At 47.0% G+C, this 24181-nt stretch overlaps 1 protein-coding gene across 1 annotated transcript in view; it reads left to right on the top strand.

The window, feature by feature from the left end:
- The window catches only part of Mctp (multiple C2 domain and transmembrane region protein), a 400360-nt gene that overhangs the window by 10036 nt on the left and 366143 nt on the right, over positions 1-24181 (top strand). The window contains exon 2 of the mRNA XM_071689524.1: positions 3192-3266. Within this exon, the coding sequence (XP_071545625.1) occupies positions 3192-3266 (75 nt within the window). The remainder of the gene's footprint in view (positions 1-3191; positions 3267-24181) is intronic.

The raw sequence follows: 24181 nt of genomic DNA, 5'->3' as shown, positions 1-24181 counted from the left end.
CACACACACACACCACCCCCAACACCCCCCTCCCTCCCCCCTCCCTCCCTCCACTCCCTCATCCTCAGCAACTGACGAAGGTGGGGTGGGAGGGACGGGGGGGGGGACCAGGGGGTTCGTAAGGGCCTAATGACTTTGCCATTTCTCTCGTCCTTGAGAGCGGACAAAAGTAGAACGCATTTCATAGTCTAACGACCTCGCCACAGACCCTTACCCCAAGACAGCCAAGTAGTGATGATGATGATGATGATGAGGAGGAGGAGGTGGTTGAGACGACCCAACTGTGAATGGAAGAGCTGCCCGAAAGAGACTTCTTGGGTCAAGGGTGCTCCACCACGACCCCTCAACCCTGACCTTTCTTCCACAGGAATGAATGGCACCGAAGTCGCCACAGGTGACCTTAATTCTTTTTTTTTCCCCTCCAAGTCCCTGAGACACATGAGGAACTCAAGCTCTCCCTCACCAGTGACCCATTCGACTTCCAACCTTTGACCCACCAGGACTTGGCCAGGAGTAAACTGAGAAGAGATGAATTGAACTTTGACCCATCACCCACCCCCATCTATCTCTAGGAGGCACACAGGACCCACAGACCTTGCAAAAAGGGGACCTTAACCTCGGCCTAGGAGGCTACAGCATAGGTCGTATCGGTGGCCCTAGGCATACAGCGGATGGAGAGGGTCAATACTGGGCCTCGCTTGAGGAAACACACAACGCTGCGAGGGGGACTTACTGACTTACATTTCTCTACTCTCCTCATTCTGCAGTGGTCGATTGCCTCACTCCCTCACTGAGTCATGAGGATGACCACCTCACTATCTATCTGTCTAGTCTCTGTCTATTTCACACTGTTCATGAGGTGGGTGAGGTCACACAAAGGTCTTTGAAATCACATAAGTATGATTAGCTGTGTGTATCTGTCATGTTTTAATTCCATTGTATACTTTTCGTCGAGTGGTTGAAGTGCACAAAAAGCTCTGAAGTAACTTAAGTATCATTGTAAGTAATGTCATTTTTGCAAGGTCTTTGGTGTACGAATGATAAAAGAAATCAGTAAGTGACGAGAAATCTTAATTGGTGTGTTTTCTAAGTACTGTACATCAACAGGTCCTTTGGGAATTTCTGATATTCATTTCGAAAGACATTGGGATAGTGATGAAACACACACACACACACACACACACACACACACACACACACACACACACACACACACACACACACACTCTTACGATTCACTAGATTTTCCTAAGAATACGTATTTGTCTGGCGAGACCCGAAAACCATGATAACAAACGGGTTAGAGGTAGCAAGGAGAACTGAAGACAAAACGAAAAAGAAAAAAAAAAAGAAGTCATGAATTCATTCTCGTCAAGTCTTTCTGGACGATGTCTTCTGCAGGAGGAGAATAATTGATGTCTCGAAGAAGACTTTGTCGAAATTGGGTCGAGCGGAAGGAAGATACCTGATTCTTGTTTTCCGTTCGCCTTCCCACATTTTACACTGTTTGATGTCCTTTAGATTTCTCTCTCTCTCTCTCTCTCTCTCTCTCTCTCTCTCTCTCTCTCTCTCTCTCTCTCTCTCTCTCTCTCTTGGAACCGACCAAGCTGACATCCCGAAGGGCTTCTAGTATTGTAAAAATGGCCTTGGGGTGTGAGAGTTCTCTCGTACCATCACCAGAGATCTGCAGTCTGTGTTTATCTTTCACCGTGACGTCAAACAAGCGAATGAAGAGCAGGAGCCAATAGCATCCAAGTTCAGCCGATGCTTCTGGTGGAACTTGAAGTTCTCGTACTTGAGGCCAAAGTTCCACAGTTGCTGTGGAGTCTCTGTGTATCTTACCGTTTCGTTTCTTCTGAATGTTTTGTTTCATTCCTAGCGTTCCCTCTGTGTATCTTACCGTTTCGTTTCTTCTGACTGTTTTGTTTCATTCCTAGCGTTCCCTCTGTGTATATTATCGTTTCGTTTCTTCTGAATGTTTTGTTTCATTCCTAGCGTTCCTTTCATTCGTAACATTGGTTCCATTTTCGTCCCAGTGAGTTGTGTGTCATTCTCAAATGTTTTTGTTTTCCTCTCTAACAATTCCTTTAAACACCCGAAACTTTTGTCTCATTCCTTAATGCCTTTGCTTCATTCATAACTGCTTTCATTCATTACCATCTTTCCCCAACAGATCAATATCTTATTTTGGTTTCTTAATCTTGACATATTTTCCTGGGTATGTGGCCAGGGCTGAATATCACATATGTCTTGTATGTACCACTTGAGGCGTTACTTACGTTCCATTAATTTTTTTTTTCTCTCTATTTTTCTGGTTTCTCAACTTGAAATTGCCTGTTATGGTTCGGTGTTGGCTCAGCAAAATTGCTTGGGTGGAAAGGTTATGAGATGCCTCAATGATTGATTCTAAGTTACCTGCGAGTTTAAAGTTCTCTTATATACAGATTTTATGGAAGAAGGAATACCTTTACAGCAATATTTGATGGGTTCCAAAGCTGTGAATGATATATTTAGTGAAATTCAATGTCATTATAGTTTACTGATCGTGTTAATTGTATCAAAGATCTGTATTGCTTGTTTTAAGTTCAGCCTCTTCGTAAGCTTAATGTTCAGTTGGTTAGTAATCATTTTTTGAAGAAGAAAATGAACATATGTGATATTGATAGAAGTCTACCTCACTTCGAACTCATGGTGGCCTAAAGAGCTCATGTTGTTTATTATCAACTTTCTCTCATATCGAAGTCAGCGCGGCGTGAAGAGCAGATGCGTTTTCCAAGTAGACATCGAAGTGCCACCTTTCTGAAGAAATGATGCGTTTTCTGTCGACTTCATCATCGAACTCAGAATAGCCTGCAGAAATGATGCGTTTTCTGTCGACTTAAACATCGAACTCAGAGTAGCATGAAGAAATGACACGTTTTCTGTCGACTTAAACATCGAACTCAGAGTAGCCTGAAGAAATGATGCGGTTTCTATCGACTTAAACATCGAACTCAGAGTAGCCTGTAGAAATGATGCGTTTTCTGTCGACTTAAACATCGAACTCAGAATAGCTTGAAGAAATGATGCGTTTTCTGTCGACTTAAACATCGAACTCGGAGTAGCCCGCAGAAATAGATGCGTTTTCTATCGATGTAACCATTGAGCTCAGAGTGATCTAGAGAGCTGATGATGGCTTTCATCTCCCACAGGTCCTCTAAGCCCCGTAGATGAAGCCCTTCCAGAACTGCCAGACACCGGGTCGACCAACACCAGCTCCCCGACACGTAAGTATTTAATTCCATTTGGTAATAATCATCTCCCCACCTACCCACTCCCCACCACCTCAGCCAGCACCAAGTAGAGAGGTGAGTACCTTTAGACTGGTATATTACCTCCTCTCCATATTTACTCCAACACCACCACCTCCTCGACGTATATAAGTGGCCTCAAATCTTGTATTCTGCATATGCCATACCTGCCACACGTGCCATCAACGTTAGCAACAAACCCCATCTTTATCACATGTGCCCAAAGCCACACCGCCTTCCTCTTCATATCTCACACACTTGGACACTCCAAGCCTGTTGATTCTCATCCCTCATCCTCCCACACATGTGCTACACCTGCGTTACGTCCCTTACACCTTCAGGACTTGTTAAACCTTCCCACACCTGTCAAGCGAGCATAACATCTTTGTATGAGTCCTTTAATTGTAAATGTAAATTGCATGTCGTCCCAAGTTTTACTTATAGGTCTTGTGTGTTTCACTGTGTGTTTCACTGTCTCGCTCTCAGCTAGAACTGAGTGTTTCATCATCTTGTCTTGCCCTTGGCAACACCACTGTGTGTTTCATCTTGTCGACACCATGACAAGCACTGTCTGTGTGTTTCATCTCCTCCAGTTCCTGGCTAACATTGTGTGTTGCATATTGACCAGCGCTTGGATAGCGCTATTTCTGACAGCTGCGCGTGTATGGTCCGTACAAGTTTGAGAGGCTTGGAGCGACCACAGACTGTAGGATATATATGATAAAGATAGAGTGAGGCAAGATAAAGACGAGATATTGCGCTGGTAGATTAGGTTAGCATGGTGGTTGGTCAGTGATACAATCTCACGGTCCTTAATTGGCTTAGAAAAAGAGTAATTACCATATCGTCATTACAGCACTTACCGTAATCTAGCTAACGTAAGTTAGTATCTGAAATCGTATGCATATGTCTTTTCAAGATCCAGTGGGTGATCGTCTCAGGTACATGACACGGTGTTAAGGATCTTGGTGGGTTCCATGTTGCTTTGGGAGACAGAAATATTCTTCGTATTGTTCGTCTCTTGTTGCCTTGCATCGAACTGACGCCTAGGACAAGATGGAAGGTGTGTATGGGAGTTCATAGGAAAGACAAGGAACAGAATAAAGGGGTTGGTACATGGGGCTGTATGTATGGGAAAGCCGGATTACAAAAAAAAAGGAGGGATTGGTTACATAGGAAAGCCACATAACATAGGAAGCAGAAGGGGACGTATGGGAAAAGCAGATAATAAAGAGGAAGAGGAGAAGGGGGGTATATGGAAGTATATGGGAAAGCCAGATAACAGAAGACTTGATGGTCAGCGAGTTTATCTTCCGGAGGACAGAAATAGTAAAGTAAATCACCTAATCTTGATAACTGGAGAAAGAGGATTAATGAAAGGAGGAGTTCAGAGAAGTTGAGGAGAGAGAGAGAGAGAGAGAGAGAGAGAGAGAGAGAGAGAGAGAGAGAGAGAGAGAGAGAGAGAGGGGGGATGTAATCCCTTCTGACCTTATCAGTCTCAAAGGATTTGGTGACTGAGTCTTGTCAGCTCACCACCGGGTGTTCGTATAGGCTTCGGTCTTTCTTTTTTAAGAAAGATGCGGAAGAATTCCTTTAGGAAAATGAATAATGTCGGTGGGTTTTTGGGTTTTTTTTTTTCCTAAAGTCTTTGGATTTCTCCCGCATTTATCATCGTGCGTGTTTTGTTTTTGTTTTTTTTTATTTTTTTTTACTCCAGCAGTGGCAATTTACAGAGAAACTGGAATTGTTGTCTGCAGAAAACGACCCGGTAAAGAATTGGTTTCCGCCAGGGTAAGATAGCGGACGGAGAGGACATGATAGCGGACGGAGAGGACATGATAGCGGACGGAGAGGACATGATAGCGATCGGAGAGGACATGATAGCGGACGGAGAGGACGTGATAGCGGATGGAGAGGACGTGACAGTGGACGGAGAGGACGTGACAGTGGACGGAGAGGACGTGACAGTGGACGGAGAGGACGTGACAGTGGACGGAGAGGACGTGACCATGGACGGAGAGGACATGACAGTGGACGGAGAGGACATGACAGTGGACGGAGAGGACGTGACAATGGACGGAGAGGACATGACAGTGGACGGAGGGGACATGACATTAGACTGAGGAGGGAGTATTTTCTCGTTCTTATCTTCTACATTTTCCGGTGAGGTGAGCTTAGATCACTACACTCGGTGGTGCTGGGACCCATCCACACACCCTGGGTGCTGCTAGGACCCCACCACACACACTGGGTGTTGCTAGGCCTCCCACCACACACACTGGGTGTTGCTAGGCCTCCCACCACACACCCTGGGTGTTGCTAGGGCCCCCACCACACACCCTGGGTGTTGCTAGGCCTCCCACCACACACACTGGGTGTTGCTAGGCCTCCCACCACACACCCTGGGTGTTGCTAGGGCCCCCACCACACACACTGGGTGTTGCTAGGCCTCCCACCACACACACTGGGTGTTGCTAGGGCCCTCACCACACACACTGGGTGTTGCTAGGGCCCCACCACACACACTGGGTATTGCTAGGGCCCCCACCACACACACTGGGTGTTGCTAGGGCCCCCACCACACACCCTGGGTGTTGCTAGGGCCCCCACCACACACACTGGGTGTTGCTAGGGCCCCCACCACACACCCTGGGTGTTGCTAGGGCCCCCACCACACACACTGGGTGTTGCTAGGGCCCCACCACACACACTGGGTGTTGCTAGGGCCCCCACCACACACACTGGGTGTTGCTAGGGCCCCCACCACACACCCTGGGTGTTGCTAGGGCCCCCACCACACACCCTGGGTGTTGCTAGGGCCCCCACCACACACACTGGGTGTTGCTAGGGCCCCCACCACACACCCTGGGTGTTGCTAGGGCCCCCACCACACACACTGGGTGTTGCTAGGGCCCCCACCACACACACTAGGTGTTGCTAGGCCCCCCACCACACACACTGGGTGTTGCTAGGGCCCCCACCACACACCCTGGGTGTTGCTAGGGCCCCCACCACACACACTGGGTGTTGCTAGGGCCCCCACCACACACACTGGGTGTTGCTAGGCCCCCACCACACACCCTGGGTGTTGCTAGGGCCCCCCACCACACACCTGGGTGTTGCTAGGACCCCCACCACACACCCTGGGTGTTGCTAGGCCCCCACCACACACCCTGGGTGTTGCTAGGCCCCCACCACACACACTGGGTGTTGCTAGGCCCCCACCACACACCCTGGGTGTTGCTAGGGCCCCCACCACACACCCTGGGTGTTGCTAGGGCCCCCACCACACACCCTGGGTGTTGCTAGGGCCCCCCACCACACACCCTGGGTGTTGCTAGGCCCCCCACCACACACCCTGGGTGTTGCTAGGCCCCCCACCACACACCCTGGGTGTTGCTAGGGCCCCCACCACACACCCTGGGTGTTGCTAGGCCCCCACCACACACCCTGGGTGTTGCTAGGGCCCCCACCACACACCCTGGGTGTTGCTAGGCCCCCACAACACACACTGGGTGTTGCTAGGGCCCCCCACCACACACCCTGGGTGTTGCTAGGCCTCCCACCACACACACTGGGTGTTGCTAGGGCCCCCACCACACACACTGGGTGTTGCTAGGCCTCCCACCACACTCACTGGGTGTTGCTAGGGCCCCCACCACACACCCTGGGTGTTGCTAGGGCCCCCACCACACACACTGGGTGTTGCTAGGCCCCCCACCACACACACTGGGTGTTGCTAGGCCCCCCACCACACACCCTGGGTGTTGCTAGGGCCCCCACCACACACCCTGGGTGTTGCTAGGGCCCCACCACACACCCTGGGTGTTGCTAGGCCCCCCCCACCACACACCCTGGGTGTTGCTAGGCCCCCCACCACACACCCTGGGTGTTGCTAGACCCCCACCACACACCCTGGGTGTTGCTAGGGCCCCCACCACACACCCTGGGTGTTGCTAGGCCCCCACCACACACCCTGGGTGTTGCTAGGCCCCCACAACACACCCTGGGTGTTGCTAGGGCCCCACCACACACCCTGGGTGTTGCTAGGGCCCCCACCACACACCCTGGGTGTTGCTAGGGCCCCACCACACACCCTGGGTGTTGCTAGGCCCCCCCACCACACACCCTGGGTGTTGCTAGGCCCCCCACCACACACCCTGGGTGTTGCTAGGCCCCCCACCACACACCCTGGGTGTTGCTAGGGCCCCCACCACACACCCTGGGTGTTGCTAGGCCCCCACCACACACCCTGGGTGTTGCTAGGCCCCCCACAACACACCCTGGGTGTTGCTAGGGCCCCCACCACACACCCTGGGTGTTGCTAGGGCCCCCACAACACACCCTGGGTGTTGCTAGGACCCCCACCACACACACTGGGTGTTGCTAGGACCCCCACCACACACCCTGGGTGTTGCTAGGACCCCCACCACACACCCTGGGTGTTGCTAGGGCCCCCACCACACACCCTGGGTGTTGCTAGGGCCCCCCACAACACTCTGAGGCGACCCACACCCAATACCGTTCATGGCATCATGTCTTTATGACGCCATATATTCCCCCAGCAGTTCTTTATTAAGCTCCCCTTACTTCCTGCCTTCCCGCTCTCTTTCGTTTCTTCATCCCTTCCTTCCTTCCTTCCTTCCTTCCTTCTTTCATTGTTTTGTTTCATCTCTCCAGTGTCCTCCATCCCTCTCCATCTTGCCTTCTCGAGCTTCCATCAATGGGTCTGCCTTCACCAAGCTTTCCTTCAGTGATTCTGACTTCACCAAACTTTCCTTCACTGAGTCTGCCTTCACCAAACTTTCCTTCATTGAGTCTGCCTTCACCAGACTTTCCTTCACTGAGTCTGCTTTCACCAGGCTTTCCTTCAGTGAGACTTCCTTCACCAGGTTTTCATCCTTCACTGGCCTTCATCCCTTCGTCCTGCCTGGATCACTGGAGCTGCACACGGGCCTCACCACCTCCTCGTCTGTGAGTTTCCAGGAAAGTTACGCACCGCTAGACACTAGCAAAGTCAGCGTGGGAAGTTCTAGCAACAACCGCTACACCTGTTAACACTTACGTATTGCCGTGAATACATATATATACATATATTGACAAGCAGTGTTATCACAGGCCATAGAAGATGTATATAGGCTTTGATAGCCATATACCTATGATCGATAGCTCCCATAGCAAAGGCCATAGCGGTTGTATAGAAGCTTTAATAGCCATATACGTACGGTCAATAGCAATAGTATTGCTGTTAGCTACAGTAGCTATGTGTATAGCAACGTCAGGCATTGCTATTCTCCATACACTGTGAATGCTAAACTTTGGCCCTCCCAAAAAAAAGATACATCTATACCAAATATAAATACAATACATCGCTGCTTTTGAACTTGTTGTTCAACTAACAAATATTTGCATATGTTAACATTGGCCGTTGTTGTAAAGTAAAAAAGAATGTATGTCTATCTCTAATTAAGCAGTGAATGGGCTGTAGTCATTAATAGAGTATGCAAAATACAATGACACCCTACTTTCAGCTGTCAATAACAAGTGATGATTAATTTATCATTAATTATTCATATGTGTCTCCACTCATTAGTAAAGTATTATATGGCAACGTATCGCTGGGGAAGCTTTGTATATATGTATATAATATATTTTTTTTTATTTTGCTTTGTCGCTGTCTCCCGCGTTAGCGAGGTAGCGCAAGGAAACAGACGAAAGAATTGCCCAACCCACCCACATACACATGTATATACATACACGTCCATACACACAAATATACATATATATATATATATATATATATATATATATATATATATATATATATATATATATATATATATATATATATATATATATATATATATATGACGTAGTAACACCCACGAGGCTTATAGCTCGCGAATTCTCCATGTAAAGTATTATGTATTGACCAGTTCAGAGGTTTGTAATACGTCTATGGCTAAGGGGCTTATTGTGTATTTGATGTACAGGGTTAAGAGGCTTATAGTGAATTGTGAAGCTAAAGATAAAAGGTTTATTGTCTGTTATAGACCAGGGTGAAAAGACTTATTGGGTATTTTATCATCCAGGGCATAGACACGATAGTATGTAGTGAAGCCTAATGGAAATCCTATATATAAAATTGTTTGATCGATCCTTTGGGAATCTATGTGTTAGAACCCTTGAACACTACGATGCGACCCTTGAACACGACAGTACGACCCTTGAATACGATGGTGCGACCCATGAGCACGTCGGTGCGACCCTTGAACACGACAATACGACCCTTGAACACGACAGTACGACCCTTGAATACGATGGTGCGACCCATGAGCACGTCGGTGCGACCCTTGAACACGACAATACGACCCTTGAACACGACGGTACGACCCTTGAGCACGACGGTACGACCCTTGAGCACGACGGTACGACCCTTGAGCACGACGGTACGACCCTTGGGTATGATAAGAGTGGTCTTTAACCCGATCCTTCAAGCGAATGGTCAAAGACCACCCTACCCAAGAGTTTCATACCATCGAGCTCCAGGGACGTACCATCGTGCTCCAGGGTCGTACCATTGTGCTCCAGGGTCGTACCATCGTGCTCCAGGGTCGTACCATCGTGCTCCAGGGTCGTACCATCGTGCTCCGGGGTCGTACCATCGTGCTACAGGGTCGTACCATTGTGCTCTAGGGTCGTACCATGGTGCTTCAGGGTCATACCATCGTGCTCCAGGGTCGTACCATCGTGCTCCAGGGTCGTACCATCGTGCTCCAGGGACGTACCATCGTGCTCCAGAGTCGTACCATCGTGCTCCATGGTCGTACCATCGTGTTCCAGGGTCGTACCATCGTGCTCCAGGGTCGTACCATCGTGTTCCAGGGTCGTACCATCGTGCTCCGGGGTCGTACCATCGATTTCAAGAGGTTAGCGTCCCCGGCTCCTGTCTGCGTTCGCTTCACATTTGCTTGCATCCAAGAATCTTCATTTCCCCTTTCGCTCGCCTGGCATCTGTGTGGGAAGACATCTTGTGTCTCTCTGCTGCCACACCTTCGCTCATCTTTGCCTTGCCGTCGCCACCGTACGAGGCCATCTCTCTCTCTCTCTCTCTCTCTCTCTCTCTCTCTCTCTCTCTCTCTCTCTCTCTCTCTCTCTCTCTCTCTCTCTCTCTCTTTGCCATCGACCATAGCACCCACATACCGCTGGAAATAGGTGAAAAGGGGTGGCGAAATGGGGTGGAAGAGAACACGAGGCATTTCAGCAATGTGCCAGTTAGGAGGAGAAGAAATTCGAGAGAGAGAGAGAGAGAGAGAGAGAGAGAGAGAGAGAGAGAGAGAGAGAGAGAGAGAGAGAGAGAGAGAGAGCATCAGCTGTCAGCTGTCGTGCTCGCTCGGGCTGGGGCTTGTGCGTCTGACCTTTGACCTTAAAAGTATTCCTGACCCACGAAAATATGAGAAAAAAAGGCATATACATATATATATATGTATATATATATATATATATATATATATATATATATATATATATATATATATATATATATATATATATATATATATATATATGCTTATTGTAACTTACTGTTATGGCCACTCTTACCGTATGTGGCATCCGGATGACAAACGCGAGTGTAAAACTGACTCTGCGGTACGTCTAATGGATATAGTGTGATCAGGTAGCCAGTCTCTCTCTCTCTCTATCTCTCTCTCTCTCTCTCTCTCTCTCTCTCTCTCTCTCTCTCTCTCTCTCTCTCTCTCTCTCTCTCTCTCTCTCTCTCTCTCTCTCACACACACACACACACACACACACACACACACGTGTGTGGTCATCCCTTGCTCAAGCAACATTCTCAAAAAAAAACAAAAAAAACATTCAAACATCAGCGGGAGACCCGCAATCTATAGGCCTCCCTGATTGGAAAATGGCCATTGCTCCACCACCACGGTGCTCACCCCACGCCAGCCTTAACCTCTGACCTCTGAAATTAATTGTAACCATAGTAAGTTTAGTCATCACCCCCTCCCTCCTCCTCCTCCTCTTCCTCTTCCTCTTCCTCTTCCTCCTCCTCCTCCTCCTCCCTTTCCCTCCTGTTTCTAACGAGGATAGGCAACAATAGGGAGGACTGACACTCAAACCCATAGACACTAATCCTGTTGATGTCATGTACATACACCTTCCCCGAACTCTTAGCGAAGTTTCCTCATGCCAGGTGTGTCAGTCAACGAACTCTGGAGCGAGTTCTCTGACGAACTAGCCCTATCTAGACTCCAATTACCATCCTGGTAGTTAGCCAGATAAACAAGCAGGTGCTTTATAGCCTCATGACAACGTGGAAGTCAGCGGGGAAGAGTAGTGGAATGTAGATTGTAAAGATGGATAAATTATAGAGGAGGAAGATACTCCTTTAAGAATTAGGCCACACCCCTTCGAGGGAGAAAGGTTCCTGAAATGTCGAATTTATCCTTGAGACTCGTGAGGTAAGCTCGGGAGAGATGTGAAAGTCTGGGGTTTTAATTTTCGCGGCGTGTGGCCGGAGATTTGAAGGAAGTGGAGGTGAGGTGAGGGTGCAGGGAGAGGGAGTTTGATGGGGGGGGATTTGTGAGGGAAAGGGGAATGATACAGTGGTTGGAGGAAAGGGGGAATAGATCGAAAGGTGTGATGAATAATGGTTGGATGGTTAATGACGAGCTATGGTTAAGGGGGTGAGAGTGGGGGAGAGGAGAGAGGGTCAGTGGTTGATTGATTGATGACAAGCCATGGTGAGGTGAGGGAGTGAGGGAGGGAGGGAGGGAGGTCAATGGTTGGGCAGTTGATGGTGAACCATGGTTGAAAATGAGAAGGCATGATGAGGCCATGAGTGATAGGGTGGGGGGGAACAAGAGACCCTCTCGATTTACGTCTTGGGAGGGAGGCATTTCTACACAACAAGAAGATTAAGGAAATCCTAGTCCATCATTGGCGCTTTTAAGATGTCTTTCTTCGTCAGGACCATCCGTGAACCATCCTTTATCAACTGGTGTCAGGGAATGAGGGAGGAAAGATTCGCCACTTACAGAGATGGAGTGAGATAGTTAAAAAAGAAAAAAAGGAGGAAGGAGAGGAAGCACTGTAATGTAAATGGGTATATCCTGGAGTGCCTTCAAACCAGCTTCGTTGGAAAATTCAAAGGGGCCGAGTTCCGGTGAGGGGAAGTTGGAAGACTGGAGAGCTAGAGGGAGATGATAATGATGATGATGATGGAGAACTAGCCAGCTGGAGGGAAATAGCTGATGGTGGGAAGGAGGGAGTGGACGAGGAAGGTGTCTCTCTCTCTCTCTCTCTCTCTCTCTCTCTCTCTCTCTCTCTCTCTCTCTCTCTCTCTCTCTCTCTCTCTCTCTCTCTCTCTCCTCTGGCCTGGTGGACGCCGTGCGGGTTGGGGGTCGTACATTATAATGGGAGGTACAGTCCCCCTCACATGCCAGCAGGACAACGTCACTAGTTTTGCCGTCGGACGAGGGCTACTTACTTGACGGCCCAGCTTAACAAGGAGGGTGCTCACTTGACAACAGTGGGGCGGGGGGGCTCGTAGTGTGGTGGTGGTGGTGGTTGTAGTAGTGGTAGTGTGGTGGTCATGATTGTAGTGGTAGTGTAGCAGTGATTGTTGGAGTATGATAGTATGAACACTGTAGAGATGTTGTTTCTACGAATGCCTACACACGTGTGTGTGTTTGTGTGTGTGTGTGTGTGTGTGTGTGTGTGTGTGTGTGTGTGTGTGTGTGGCTGTATACATAAACCCACGTCATCGGTTATAGTACAATTTCTTGTGACATAAGATGTCAAAAAGATTTTTCTTCTCTTCACAAAATGCCCCCCTCGTAAAGGCAGCTATTACCAGTCCAGGGTTTATGCCATTCTCTTTCCTCGTCTTTCGTTGATGCGTACATTCATCCTTTACATATGCATTTGCATAGAAAAACTTAAGGTATACACGAATATTTACACAGAGCAAAAATGCAGATTTAGACATTTGCAAACACCAGATGACCTTCCTTCTCTAAATTGCGACAGCGACGGAGCTGTAGAACCTCCCTTGCTTGTGATGCACAGAAAACACATCAGAGATCTGTGCAGTATTTTCCTATACTGTCATATGTCTGTCTCTCAGAACCAGTTCTCGGCTGCAAGAATCTCTGGGTCTCTTTTTCCTCCTCTGTCAATTTCCTTGAGAGCAAGTAAGAAAGCCTTGTATTTTCCAGGAATATAATATTGGTACCGTATGCATTACGTAGTTGTTTGTGAAGAGTTTCTGCTTTCTAGTGAAGCAGGGCCAAGTAGCATTGCCCTGAACGTTAAGCAAAGGGTTAGTGGAACAATATTCTCGGAAAAATAGCTTTGTCTTCCATAATACATGGGACAAGGGACTTTTATAGGACACTTTGGCGTTTGACGTAGTAGTAGATTCCCATCCTATCTCAAAAAGGATCTAGCCTGAGAGGACTTGATATGGGCCACTGAGACAGTTTAGGACATTCCCTGAAAATTGGAAGCTCTTATGGTCCAGTGGGAAGGGACCCCCTTGGCCATATCTCCTCCCGAGCTTCGCCAGTGTCCTTCGCACTTCGGGGAAAAAAAGAAGCTATTTCACAATGTGTACTCATAACCTCACTTCTCCACACCTTCTACACACTTCTCCCCTCACACACTCCATCACTTCCCTCCATATATATCCCTCTCTCTCTCTCTCTCTCTCTCCACCCTTCGTCCCCCTGTAATCTGCCCTCTCATATATATTATATAGTTTTGTAAACAGCTAACTCGTATATCTTGTCTGGTGAGGAAAAATCCTACAAGAACACATCCGTCATGATGGACAGTGTTGTCCAGTCCTTAGGACGACAGAGACTGTGTTGCTTCAGCGCTTAAGCATCCCTTTTCTTCGTTGTGTCTGCAGGAGGCTCCTGTCTCTTCTGTCTTCTGCAAGCAGTAGATTCCTGTCCTCCATATGCAGCAGACTTCATTGTTTAGTAGACAGCAGACTTCGGTTTTCTGAAACTACAATCATACTTCATTTTTCTGTACGAACTTCCAGTCTTCTTAAGAATAGCTAATCCCATTTCATCCTCGTAGGTGCACCTTCTACTTTAGAGGCGATTATTCTGATAACCGGTGGATACGCCCCTGAAAGATCTCTGGAGAGGAGGAGGGGTGTGAGGCGATGAAAGCTCAGCATTTCTATAGTTATTGTACGCTGGAGTGTCTCCTTCTAAGGCTATGGAACTAGGAGGGAAGTATAAAGCTATGTTGATATTGTCGAAGCTATCTCCCTCTGAGGCTCAGGATATATCATAGGGGGATATATTCTGTTGTCAGGGTTTCTCCTTCCAAGGCTAAGGAACTAGGAGGGAAGTATAAAGCTTATGTTGATATTGTCGAAGCTATCTCCCTCTGAGGCTCAGGATATATCATAGGGGGGTATATTCTGTTGTCAGGGTTTCTCCTTCCAAGGCTAAGGAAGCGTGACCACCATTCCATAACACGAGTGGACAATAATGCTGCTGTTTTTCGAAAGTCGTGGGGTACGAGATGTATGTTGTAGATCTTATTCTCTCCAGAGTTGCAAGAGAAAAGGAGTGATACAGAGAGAGAGAGAGAGAGAGAGAGAGAGAGAGAGAGAGAGAGAGAGAGAGAGAGAGAGAGAGAGAGAGAGGAGAGAGAGACACAGTGAGTGAGGACAGAGAGTGTGGTTAAATGATGAAGCACATGAGGGGTGAATGTGGTAGTGTGGGGGAGGGAGCGTAGTAAAGATGAGAGACGAAGCGATTATGGTGGGAGACCTCGAGATGGTGGGAGGTGCTGGTGTCGGGAGCTAGAAGATGGTGGAAGAAGGGGTGTTGGGAGGACTGTGCGAGCTAGGAAGATGGTGGAAGAAAGGGTGTTGGGAGGGCTGTGCGAGCTAGGAAGATGGTGGAAGAAAGGGTGTTGGGAGGGCTGTGCGAGCTAGGAAGATGGTGGAAGAAAGGGTGTTGGGAGGGCTGTGCGAGCTAGGAAGATGGTGGTAGGAGGAGTTAGGGAGTGTGTGTGTGTGTGTGTGTGTGTGTGTGTGTGGTAGCCTGGAGATGGTAGGAAGCGATAGTGGGGGTTCGTGGGAGACGGGAGATGTGGCGAGGGATGTTAAGTGGATTGTGGGAACCAAGATATAGTGAGATAAGGCTGGCAGCTGGCGGGAGGAAGTCGAGGCAACCACAGGAAAGACGAGGATGTGTGGTAAAGGATGTAGACACAGGGGACAGGGTAGGGCAGGGACCCCCCCCCCCCTTTTATCCGACAGGGGAAGATAAAGGATGGCCTCTGAAGGATTTAGGGGGCAGTTGGCTGGTTGAGGATTTGGAGGGTTGGGTGGTGGTCCACTTGGCTGACCCCTGACCCAGGACGTGTCTAGGGTCGAGGTTGGTGTATGGGCGAGGTTCTGCACTGGTGCAGGACGTGTTCTGGTGACGTTTAAAGTGGGGTTGACCAATGCCCGGGTCAATAGTAGTAGTAGTGATGATCAAGGGAGGTGATTCACAGTGATTTAGGTCACAGAGAGAATGTTTGTGTGTATTATCTCTGTGGGGGTTGTATTTACGTATGTGTGTGTGTGTGTGAGAGAGAGAGAGAGAGAGAGAGAGAGAGAGAGAGAGAGAGAGAGAGAGAGAGAGAGAGAGAGAGATACATACATACTTACCTAACCACCATGAGAATAGCACTGTACAAACACTCTACTGAGACTCCTTTTGGCCATACCACACCTGCATTATTTCCCCATTATCGAGTGACACTTCGTAAATTCCCAATACCTGCAGCAATACACACCTTCGAGAGATACGAGAACACGAGATGTTAACCCCTGATAAACGGGAGGTACAAGACTTTAACCCCTGATAAACGGGAGGTACAAGACTTTAACCCCTGATAAACGGGAGATACAAGACTTTAACCCCTGATAAACGGGAGATACAAAACTTTAACCCCCAGATAAACGGGAGGTACAAGACTTTAACCCCCAGATAAACGGGTATTTTAACCCCTAGATAAACGGGATGATACAAGACTTTAAGCCCCAGATAAACGGGAGATACAAGACTTTAACCCCCAGATAAACGGGAGATACAAAACCTTAACCTCAAATAAAACGGGCGAGATACAAGACCTTTACCCCCCCCCCTCCCAGATAGAATAGAAGATACACGACTTTAACCCCCTGATAAAAAGAGAAAAAAAAACAAGTGTTTTCTCTCACATCTTTGTCCCTCGTCTTTATCCAAAATGTTTAGCTTCCTCTCGTAAGTTTAATGATCCTCACAACACATTAACTACTGTTCATCCTCTTCCCACGAACATCAGGTTCTGTTTTCCCTCCCTTTTATCATCACGTCTCGCGCCTGCCTCTCTCTCTCTCTCTCTCTCTCTCTCTCTCTCTCTCTCTCTCTCTCTCTCTCTCTCTCTCCTTCCCACCACCACCACCTCCTGTTTTTTTCCTCTCCTTCTTCCCGCAAGATAAGGATGAAATAACCTGTGGAGGATTTTGCAATTTCTTGTTTGAAATTTGAAGGCACGGAATTCGGAAGGCACGGAATTCGGGGCAGGGGAGGGGTGAGTAAGTGAGTTCCTCCCCTCATTCTTGCTGTTATCTTCGTGCGTTCTAAGGGAAAAAAAAAGGTTGACTGTAAGAGAACTTAGAGCTCCATCAGTTCATGAAACAGTCATGTAGTTAACTGGTGTCAGACAGAGAGAGAGATAGTGTGGAGAAGTGGCTTTGACTCTCGTCTCTCGAAAGATCTTATGGTACCAGTGTAATGCCTGAGGGAGTTCTAAGCTTCATTGGGACCTCAATGGAACTGGCGTTCATTAGGAAATACCATTATACTCCCAACCATCACGCTTGCTGTGTTGGTTTAGTTCGGCTACAACGTAACTAACTTTGTTCTCGTCTAACTTTAACAATTAGGAAGTTTGTATTAAGTTTGTATTTCTGCCAAGCGTATTATGAAGTTCATCTTTAATACGCATATATATATATATATATATATATATATATATATATATATATATATATATATATATAAAGAGGAATTCTTAGATTGTGTTGTGCAGCCTAGGGCTGAAAGAGGTCGTGCAAAAGAGTTTCTTGTCTTATCGAGGTAGCGTCAGGAATAAAGTTACAATGGACTTATTTGCATCCATCCATCTATTCTCTGGCTGTTATACATGATGCACTGAACCCGGGGCTCACCATCCACAGCTGAGTCCGACGCCACCCTTACCCGTCCCCTCTATAGCACCTGGATCCATTTCATTCTATCTCATGCACGCCTCTCGCCCTTCTAATCTTTCAGGCCCGGTTTTTTACCCTAAGGCATCGTTGACTACATCCATCTATTTCCTCGGTCTACCCTTCTATCTTGCTTTCCAAATTTCGTCAGACGTAAATCTTCTCAAGTCAGGTTTTTCTTCACTCATCCTCTCCAATATGCAATGCACCATTTCAGCACACCGTGCTCAGCTCACAGTCATAAGAGCGCCTGACAACCACCACATTCTCTCTCTCTCTCTCTCTCTCTCTCTCTCTCTCTCTCTCTCTCTCTCTCTCTCTCTCTCTCTCTCTCTCTCTCTCTCTCAGAGCCATTCGTTACACGACAAAGTCGCCTCAGATTACAGACTGTCTCCATGTATTCCATTCTCACCGCCCACCTTCTCCGTGTTGTTTTGTACTCATGACCTGTGACTCGCACCCACACCACACCGTCAGTTCGACTATACCGTCAAACACACCCATATACTTTCGCCCTAACAACCATTGACCTCCCCTTTCCACACACTCCTCACTGCACGCTGATCCATACCCACCCACCCGTCTCTCCCTCTCTATATACCCCAGTAATTAAGGCGAAATTAGTATATCTTAGATTTAGTATCAAATGTAGAAGTAATTACATTGTTAGTTTACCCCCCTAATGAAGCAGAAGCTGTTTTAATGAATCGCTAATGTTACCCAAATTTGGTCGGTTGGGGTGCGTGTTGGAGGGCCCCACACTCACACTCTCATCAGTATTGACCTGCTTCATCAGAGGACGAACACACCCCCCACCACCACGAAACCCCCCTTTTGCAAAACGCCACCTCCTCCACCACGCCCATCCAACCCTCAAGACGATCCCCAGCCAGCTATCTTTAGACCTTCCTCTAACCCCACTCCAGACACCTCAAGGGCGACCGACTTCATAGGTTATAGAAACCAGACGAGGAACAGCGTGTTCCTTCAGTGATGATAGTAGTAGTAGTAGTAGTAGTAGTAGTAGTAGTAGTAGTAGTAGTAGTAGCAGTGATAGTGTAGTAGTAGTAGTAGTAGTAATAGTAGAGGTAGTAGTAATAGTAGTAGTATTAGTAGTAGTAGTAGTGGTAGTAGTAGTAGTAGTGGAGGTAGTTGTAGTGGTAGTGGTAGTAGTTGTAGAAGTAGTAGTAGTAGTAGTGGAGGTAGTTGTAGTGGTAGTGGTAGTAGTTGTAGTAGTAGTAGTAGTAGTAGTAGTGGTGGAGGTAGTTGTAGTGGTAGTGGTAGTAGTAGTAGTAGTAGTAGTAGTAGTAGTAGTAGGAGTTACCAAGGTCAGGGTATGTGGTCTACCACTTGAAGACATGTAAGTAAAACCTTCCCTCACGTTTTCTAGCTCTGTTCTCAGCCTCCCACAGGGAGGGAAGCCCCGTCAGCCTTGATGTCCTTTAAGATCCCTGGCCTCCTCCTACCTGGCTCGACGGCCCGAGGTCCCTCGCCTGCCATTTGCCTCGGTCCCTTGGCTGTCATTCCTCCAGTTCCCCCACCACCTGCACTCTACCTTTACCCCCTTCCTCCCCACACCACATTTTCTCTCCACCTCACCACCCTGTCCCTTCTCCTGTCCCTCCTTCTGTCGTGGAGGGAGCGGGGGGGACTTTCCCCACGACAGTCCTGCTTCCTTCGTGTGAGAGAGAGAGAGATCCTTCGTTGCTGTATCCTGGCTGCCCCATGCCCGCCCCAGCGTGGGATTGAATCCTTCTTATTACTCCTCCTCCTCCTCCGTAGGACTCTCTCTCTCTCTCTCTCTCTCTCTCTCTCTCTCTCTCTCTCTCTCTCTCTCTCTCTCTCTCTCTCTCTCTCTCTCTCTCTCTCTCTCTTGTAACTCCTTCTCCTCCTTCCCCTCCACAAGGTCGCCTGAACGCCTCCTCTCCCCCCACCACGAGCCATTAACCCCCAACCCTCACCTGTGAACAACCATTATCTTGCTATGACAGTTACCGTAAAAGATAAAGACTTTCAAATGCCTCCTCTTTTTGAATGCGTCGTTACAGCTCCTGTCTTACCTTTTCCTTCACCAGCTTAACCTCAGCTCTGTAACCTTCCGCTAAGGTGACTACAATTTTCTCCTCCCTCCATATTTGCCTCCTGTTTGAATCTCCTTTCCGATCTGGACTTCTCCACCCATACTCATCTTCATCCCTTTATTTCCCCTATTTCATTTCTTATTTCAGCATTATCTATTATCTTTTTCCTTCTATCTTTTATGTTCTTTCTTTTTTTATCCTTCTATCTTTTTTTCTTTCATTTCGCTCACCTGTCTTCATTCATTTCTTTTATTACTTCACTGTTTATAAACTCTTCTTTCCACTGTGTGGTATCTCTTTGGTCTGTTCGTCCACCTCGCATCAGAGGTTCCGTAATACTGTGTCGTCTCCTCCTCGACCATCCACGACAATACCCACCCACGTCAACACCCACCCACGTCAACACCCACCCACGACAACAGCCACCCACGTCAACAGACGCCCACGTCAACACCCACCCACGACAACAGCCACCCACTTCAACAGCCACCCACGACAACAGTCACCCACGACAATACCCACCCACGTCAACAGACGCCCACGTCAACAGCCACCTACGTCAACACCCACCCACGTCAACACCCACCCACGACAAGAGCCACCCACGTCAACAACCACACAGGGCAACATGTCTCCTCCCGGACCAGTCGAAGGAGCCGCGCCTTTAACCATCGTAACGAGGGGCACGAGAGGTGTTCTCTCCTATATCAAAACACGCTTTTACCGCCCTTACGACACCCGTGTTTACATTCTGAGCTGCGACATTACGTCTTCTACCATCCAGCGTTTATGAAACACCACAACGACCCGGAACTTGGCGTTTAAATTCCCATTCTCAGCTGAAATTCATTCTTTTGGTGTCCCCCTTTTCTTTTTTTAGTGTTCGCTAGAGCGTTATAACATTTTTTTTACGTGTGTGTGTTATTGCACTCTGCATATGTGTGAGGTGACGCAACCTGTTTTATGTACGTGGTTGCAAAAGTTTCACCTAAAAAAAGATGATGTGTATCTAAAGAATATATATATATATATATATATATATATATATATATATATATATATATATATATATATATATATATATATATATATATATATTTTTTTTTTTTTTTTTTTTTTATACTTTGTCGCTGTCTCCCGCGTTTGCGAGGTAGCGCAAGGAAACAGACGAAAGAAATGGCCCAACCCCCCCCATACACATGTACATACACACGTCCACACACGCAAATATACATACCTACACAGCCTTCCATGGTTTACCCCAGACGCTTCACATGCCTTGATTCAATCCACTGACAGCACGTCAACCCCTGTATACCACATCGCTCCAATTCACTCTATTCCTTGCCCTCCTTTCACCCTCCTGCATGTTCAGGCCCCGATCACACAAAATCCTTTTCACTCCATCTTTCCACCTCCAATTTGGTCTCCCTCTTCTCCTCGTTCCCTCCACCTCCGACACATATATCCTCTTGGTCAATCTTTCCTCACTCATTCTCTCCATGTGCCCAAACCATTTCAAAACACCCTCTTCTGCTCTCTCAACCACGCTCTTTTTATTTCCACACATCTCTCTTACCCTTACGTTACTTACTCGATCAAACCACCTCACACCACACATTGTCCTCAAACATCTCATTTCCAGCACATCCATCCTCCTGCGCACAACTCTATCCATAGCCCACGCCTCGCAACCATACAACATTGTTGGAACTACTATTCCTTCAAACATACCCATTTTTGCTTTCCGGGATAATGTTCTCGACTTCCACACATTTTTCAAGGCTCCCAAAATTTTCGCCCCCTCCCCCACCCTATGATCCACTTCCGCTTCCATGGTTCCATCCGCTGACAGATCCACTCCCAGATATCTAAAACACTTCACTTCCTCCAGCCTCTCACCATTCAAACTCACCTCCCAATTGACTTGACCCTCAACCCTACTGTACCTAATAACCTTGCTCTTATTGACATTTACTCTTAACTTTCTTCTTCCACACACTTTACCAAACTCCGTCACCAGCTTCTGCAGTTTCTCACATGAATCCGCCACCAGCGCTGTATCATCAGCGAACAACAACTGACTCACTTCCCAAGCTCTCTCATCCCCAACAGACTTCATACTTGCCCCTCTTTCCAAAACTCTTGCATTTACCTCCCTAACAACCCCATCCATAAACAAATTAAACAACCATGGAGACATCACACACCCCTGCCGCAAACCTACATTCACTGAGAACCAATCACTTTCCTCTCTTCCTACACGTACACATGCCTTACATCCTCGATAAAAACTTTTCACTGCTTCTAACAACTTGCCTCCCACACCATATATTCTTAATACCTTCCACAGAGCATCTCTATCAACTCTATCATATGCCTTCTCCAGATCCATAAATGCTACATACAAATCCATTTGCTTTTCTAAGTATTTCTCACATACATTCTTCAAAGCAAACACCTGATCCACACATCCTCTACCACTTCTGAAACCACACTGCTCTTCCCCAATCTGATGCTCTGTACATGCCTTCACCCTCTCAATCAATACCCTCCCATATAATTTACCAGGAATACTCAACAAACTTATACCTCTGTAATTTGAGCACTCACTCTTATCCCCTTTGCCTTTGTACAACGGCACTATGCAAGCATTCCGCCAATCCTCAGGCACCTCACCATGAGTCATACATACATTAAATAACCTTACCAACCAGTCAACAATACAGTCACCCCCTTTTTTAATAAATTCCACTGCAATACCATCCAAACCTGCTGCCTTGCCGGCTTTCATCTTCCGCAAAGCTTTTACTACCTCTTCTCTGTTTACCAAATCATTTTCCCTAACCCTCTCACTTTGCACACCACCTCGACCCAAACACCCTATATCTGCCACTCTGTCATCAGACACATTCAACAAACCTTCAAAATACTCATTCCATCTCCTTCTCACATCACCACTACTTGTTATCACCTCCCCATTTACGCCCTTTACTGAAGTTCCCATTTGCTCCCTTGTCTTACGCACCCTATTTACCTCCTTCCAGAACATCTTTTTATTCTCCCTAAAATTTACTGATAGTCTCTCACCCCAACTCTCATTTGCCCTTTTTTTCACCTCTTGCACCTTTCTCTTGACCTCCTGTCTCTTTCTTTTATACTTCTCCCACTCAATTGCATTTTTTCCCTGCAAAAATCGTCCAAATGCCTCTCTCTTCTCTTTCACTAATACTCTTACTTCTTCATCCCACCACTCACTACCCTTTCTAAACAGCCCACCTCCCACTCTTCTCATGCCACAAGCATCTTTTGCGCAATCCATCACTGATTCCCTAAATACATCCCATTCCTCCCCCACTCCCCTTACTTCCATTGTTCTCACCTTTTTCCATTCTGTACACAGTCTCTCCTGATACTTCTTCACACAGGTCTCCTTCCCAAGCTCACTTACTCTCACCACCTTCTTCACCCCAACATTCACTCTTCTTTTCTGAAAACCCATACTAATCTTCACCTTAGCCTCCACAAGATAATGATCAGACATCCCTCCAGTTGCACCTCTCAGCACATTGACATCCAAAAGTCTCTCTTTCGCACGCCTGTCCATTAACACGTAATCCAATAACGCTCTCTGGCCATCTCTCCTACTTACATAAGTATACTTATGTATATCTATATATATATATATGTATATATATATATCGCCAGAACACAGACAGCGAAAGAATGATTGAAAGAAAAGACCTACAAATGCTTTATCGAGAGAGAGAGAGAGAGAGAGAGAGAGAGAGAGAGAGAGAGAGAGAGAGAGAGAGAGAGAGAGAGAGAGAAGGGAGTGAAGGCGACAGTCGTGTGTGTGTGTGTGTGTGTGTGTGTGTGCGTTGGCATGATAGTGTATAGCATCTAGATTGAAGGTGGTTTAAAGTATGAGGGTGTAATGTCCAGTATGAGGGTGTGTTGGTGCATGAAATATGATGGAGTGTGGTGATTGTGGCATGAAATGTGGGGAAGTGATTATAATTATAGCATGAAATGTGATGAAGTGATCATAATTATAGCATGAAATGTGGTGAAGTGATCATCATTATAGCATGAAATGTGGGGAAGTGATGATAGTTATGTCATGAAATATGAGGAAGTGATCATAATCATTGCATGAAATGTGATGAAGTGATCATTATAACATCAAATATGAGGAAGTGATCATAATTATAGCATGAAATGTGATGAAGTGATCATAATTATAGCATGAAATATGAGGAAGTGATCATAATTATAGCATGAAAGGTGATGAAGTGATCATAATTATAGCATGAAATATGAGGAAGTGATCATAATTATAGCATGAAATGTGATGAAGTGATCATAATTATAGCATGAAATGTGATGAAGTGATCATAATTATAGCATGAAAGGTGATGAAGTGATCATAATTATAGCATGACATGTGATGAAGTGATCATAATTATAGCATGAAATATGAGGAAGTGATCATAATTATAGCATGACATGTGATG

The sequence above is a fragment of the Panulirus ornatus genome, chromosome 47, assembly GCF_036320965.1.
Source record: "Panulirus ornatus isolate Po-2019 chromosome 47, ASM3632096v1, whole genome shotgun sequence".
Lineage (NCBI taxonomy): Eukaryota > Metazoa > Arthropoda > Malacostraca > Decapoda > Palinuridae > Panulirus > Panulirus ornatus.
Note: the sequence above shows the minus strand (reverse complement) of the source record. Positions and strands in the feature narration are given on the sequence as shown.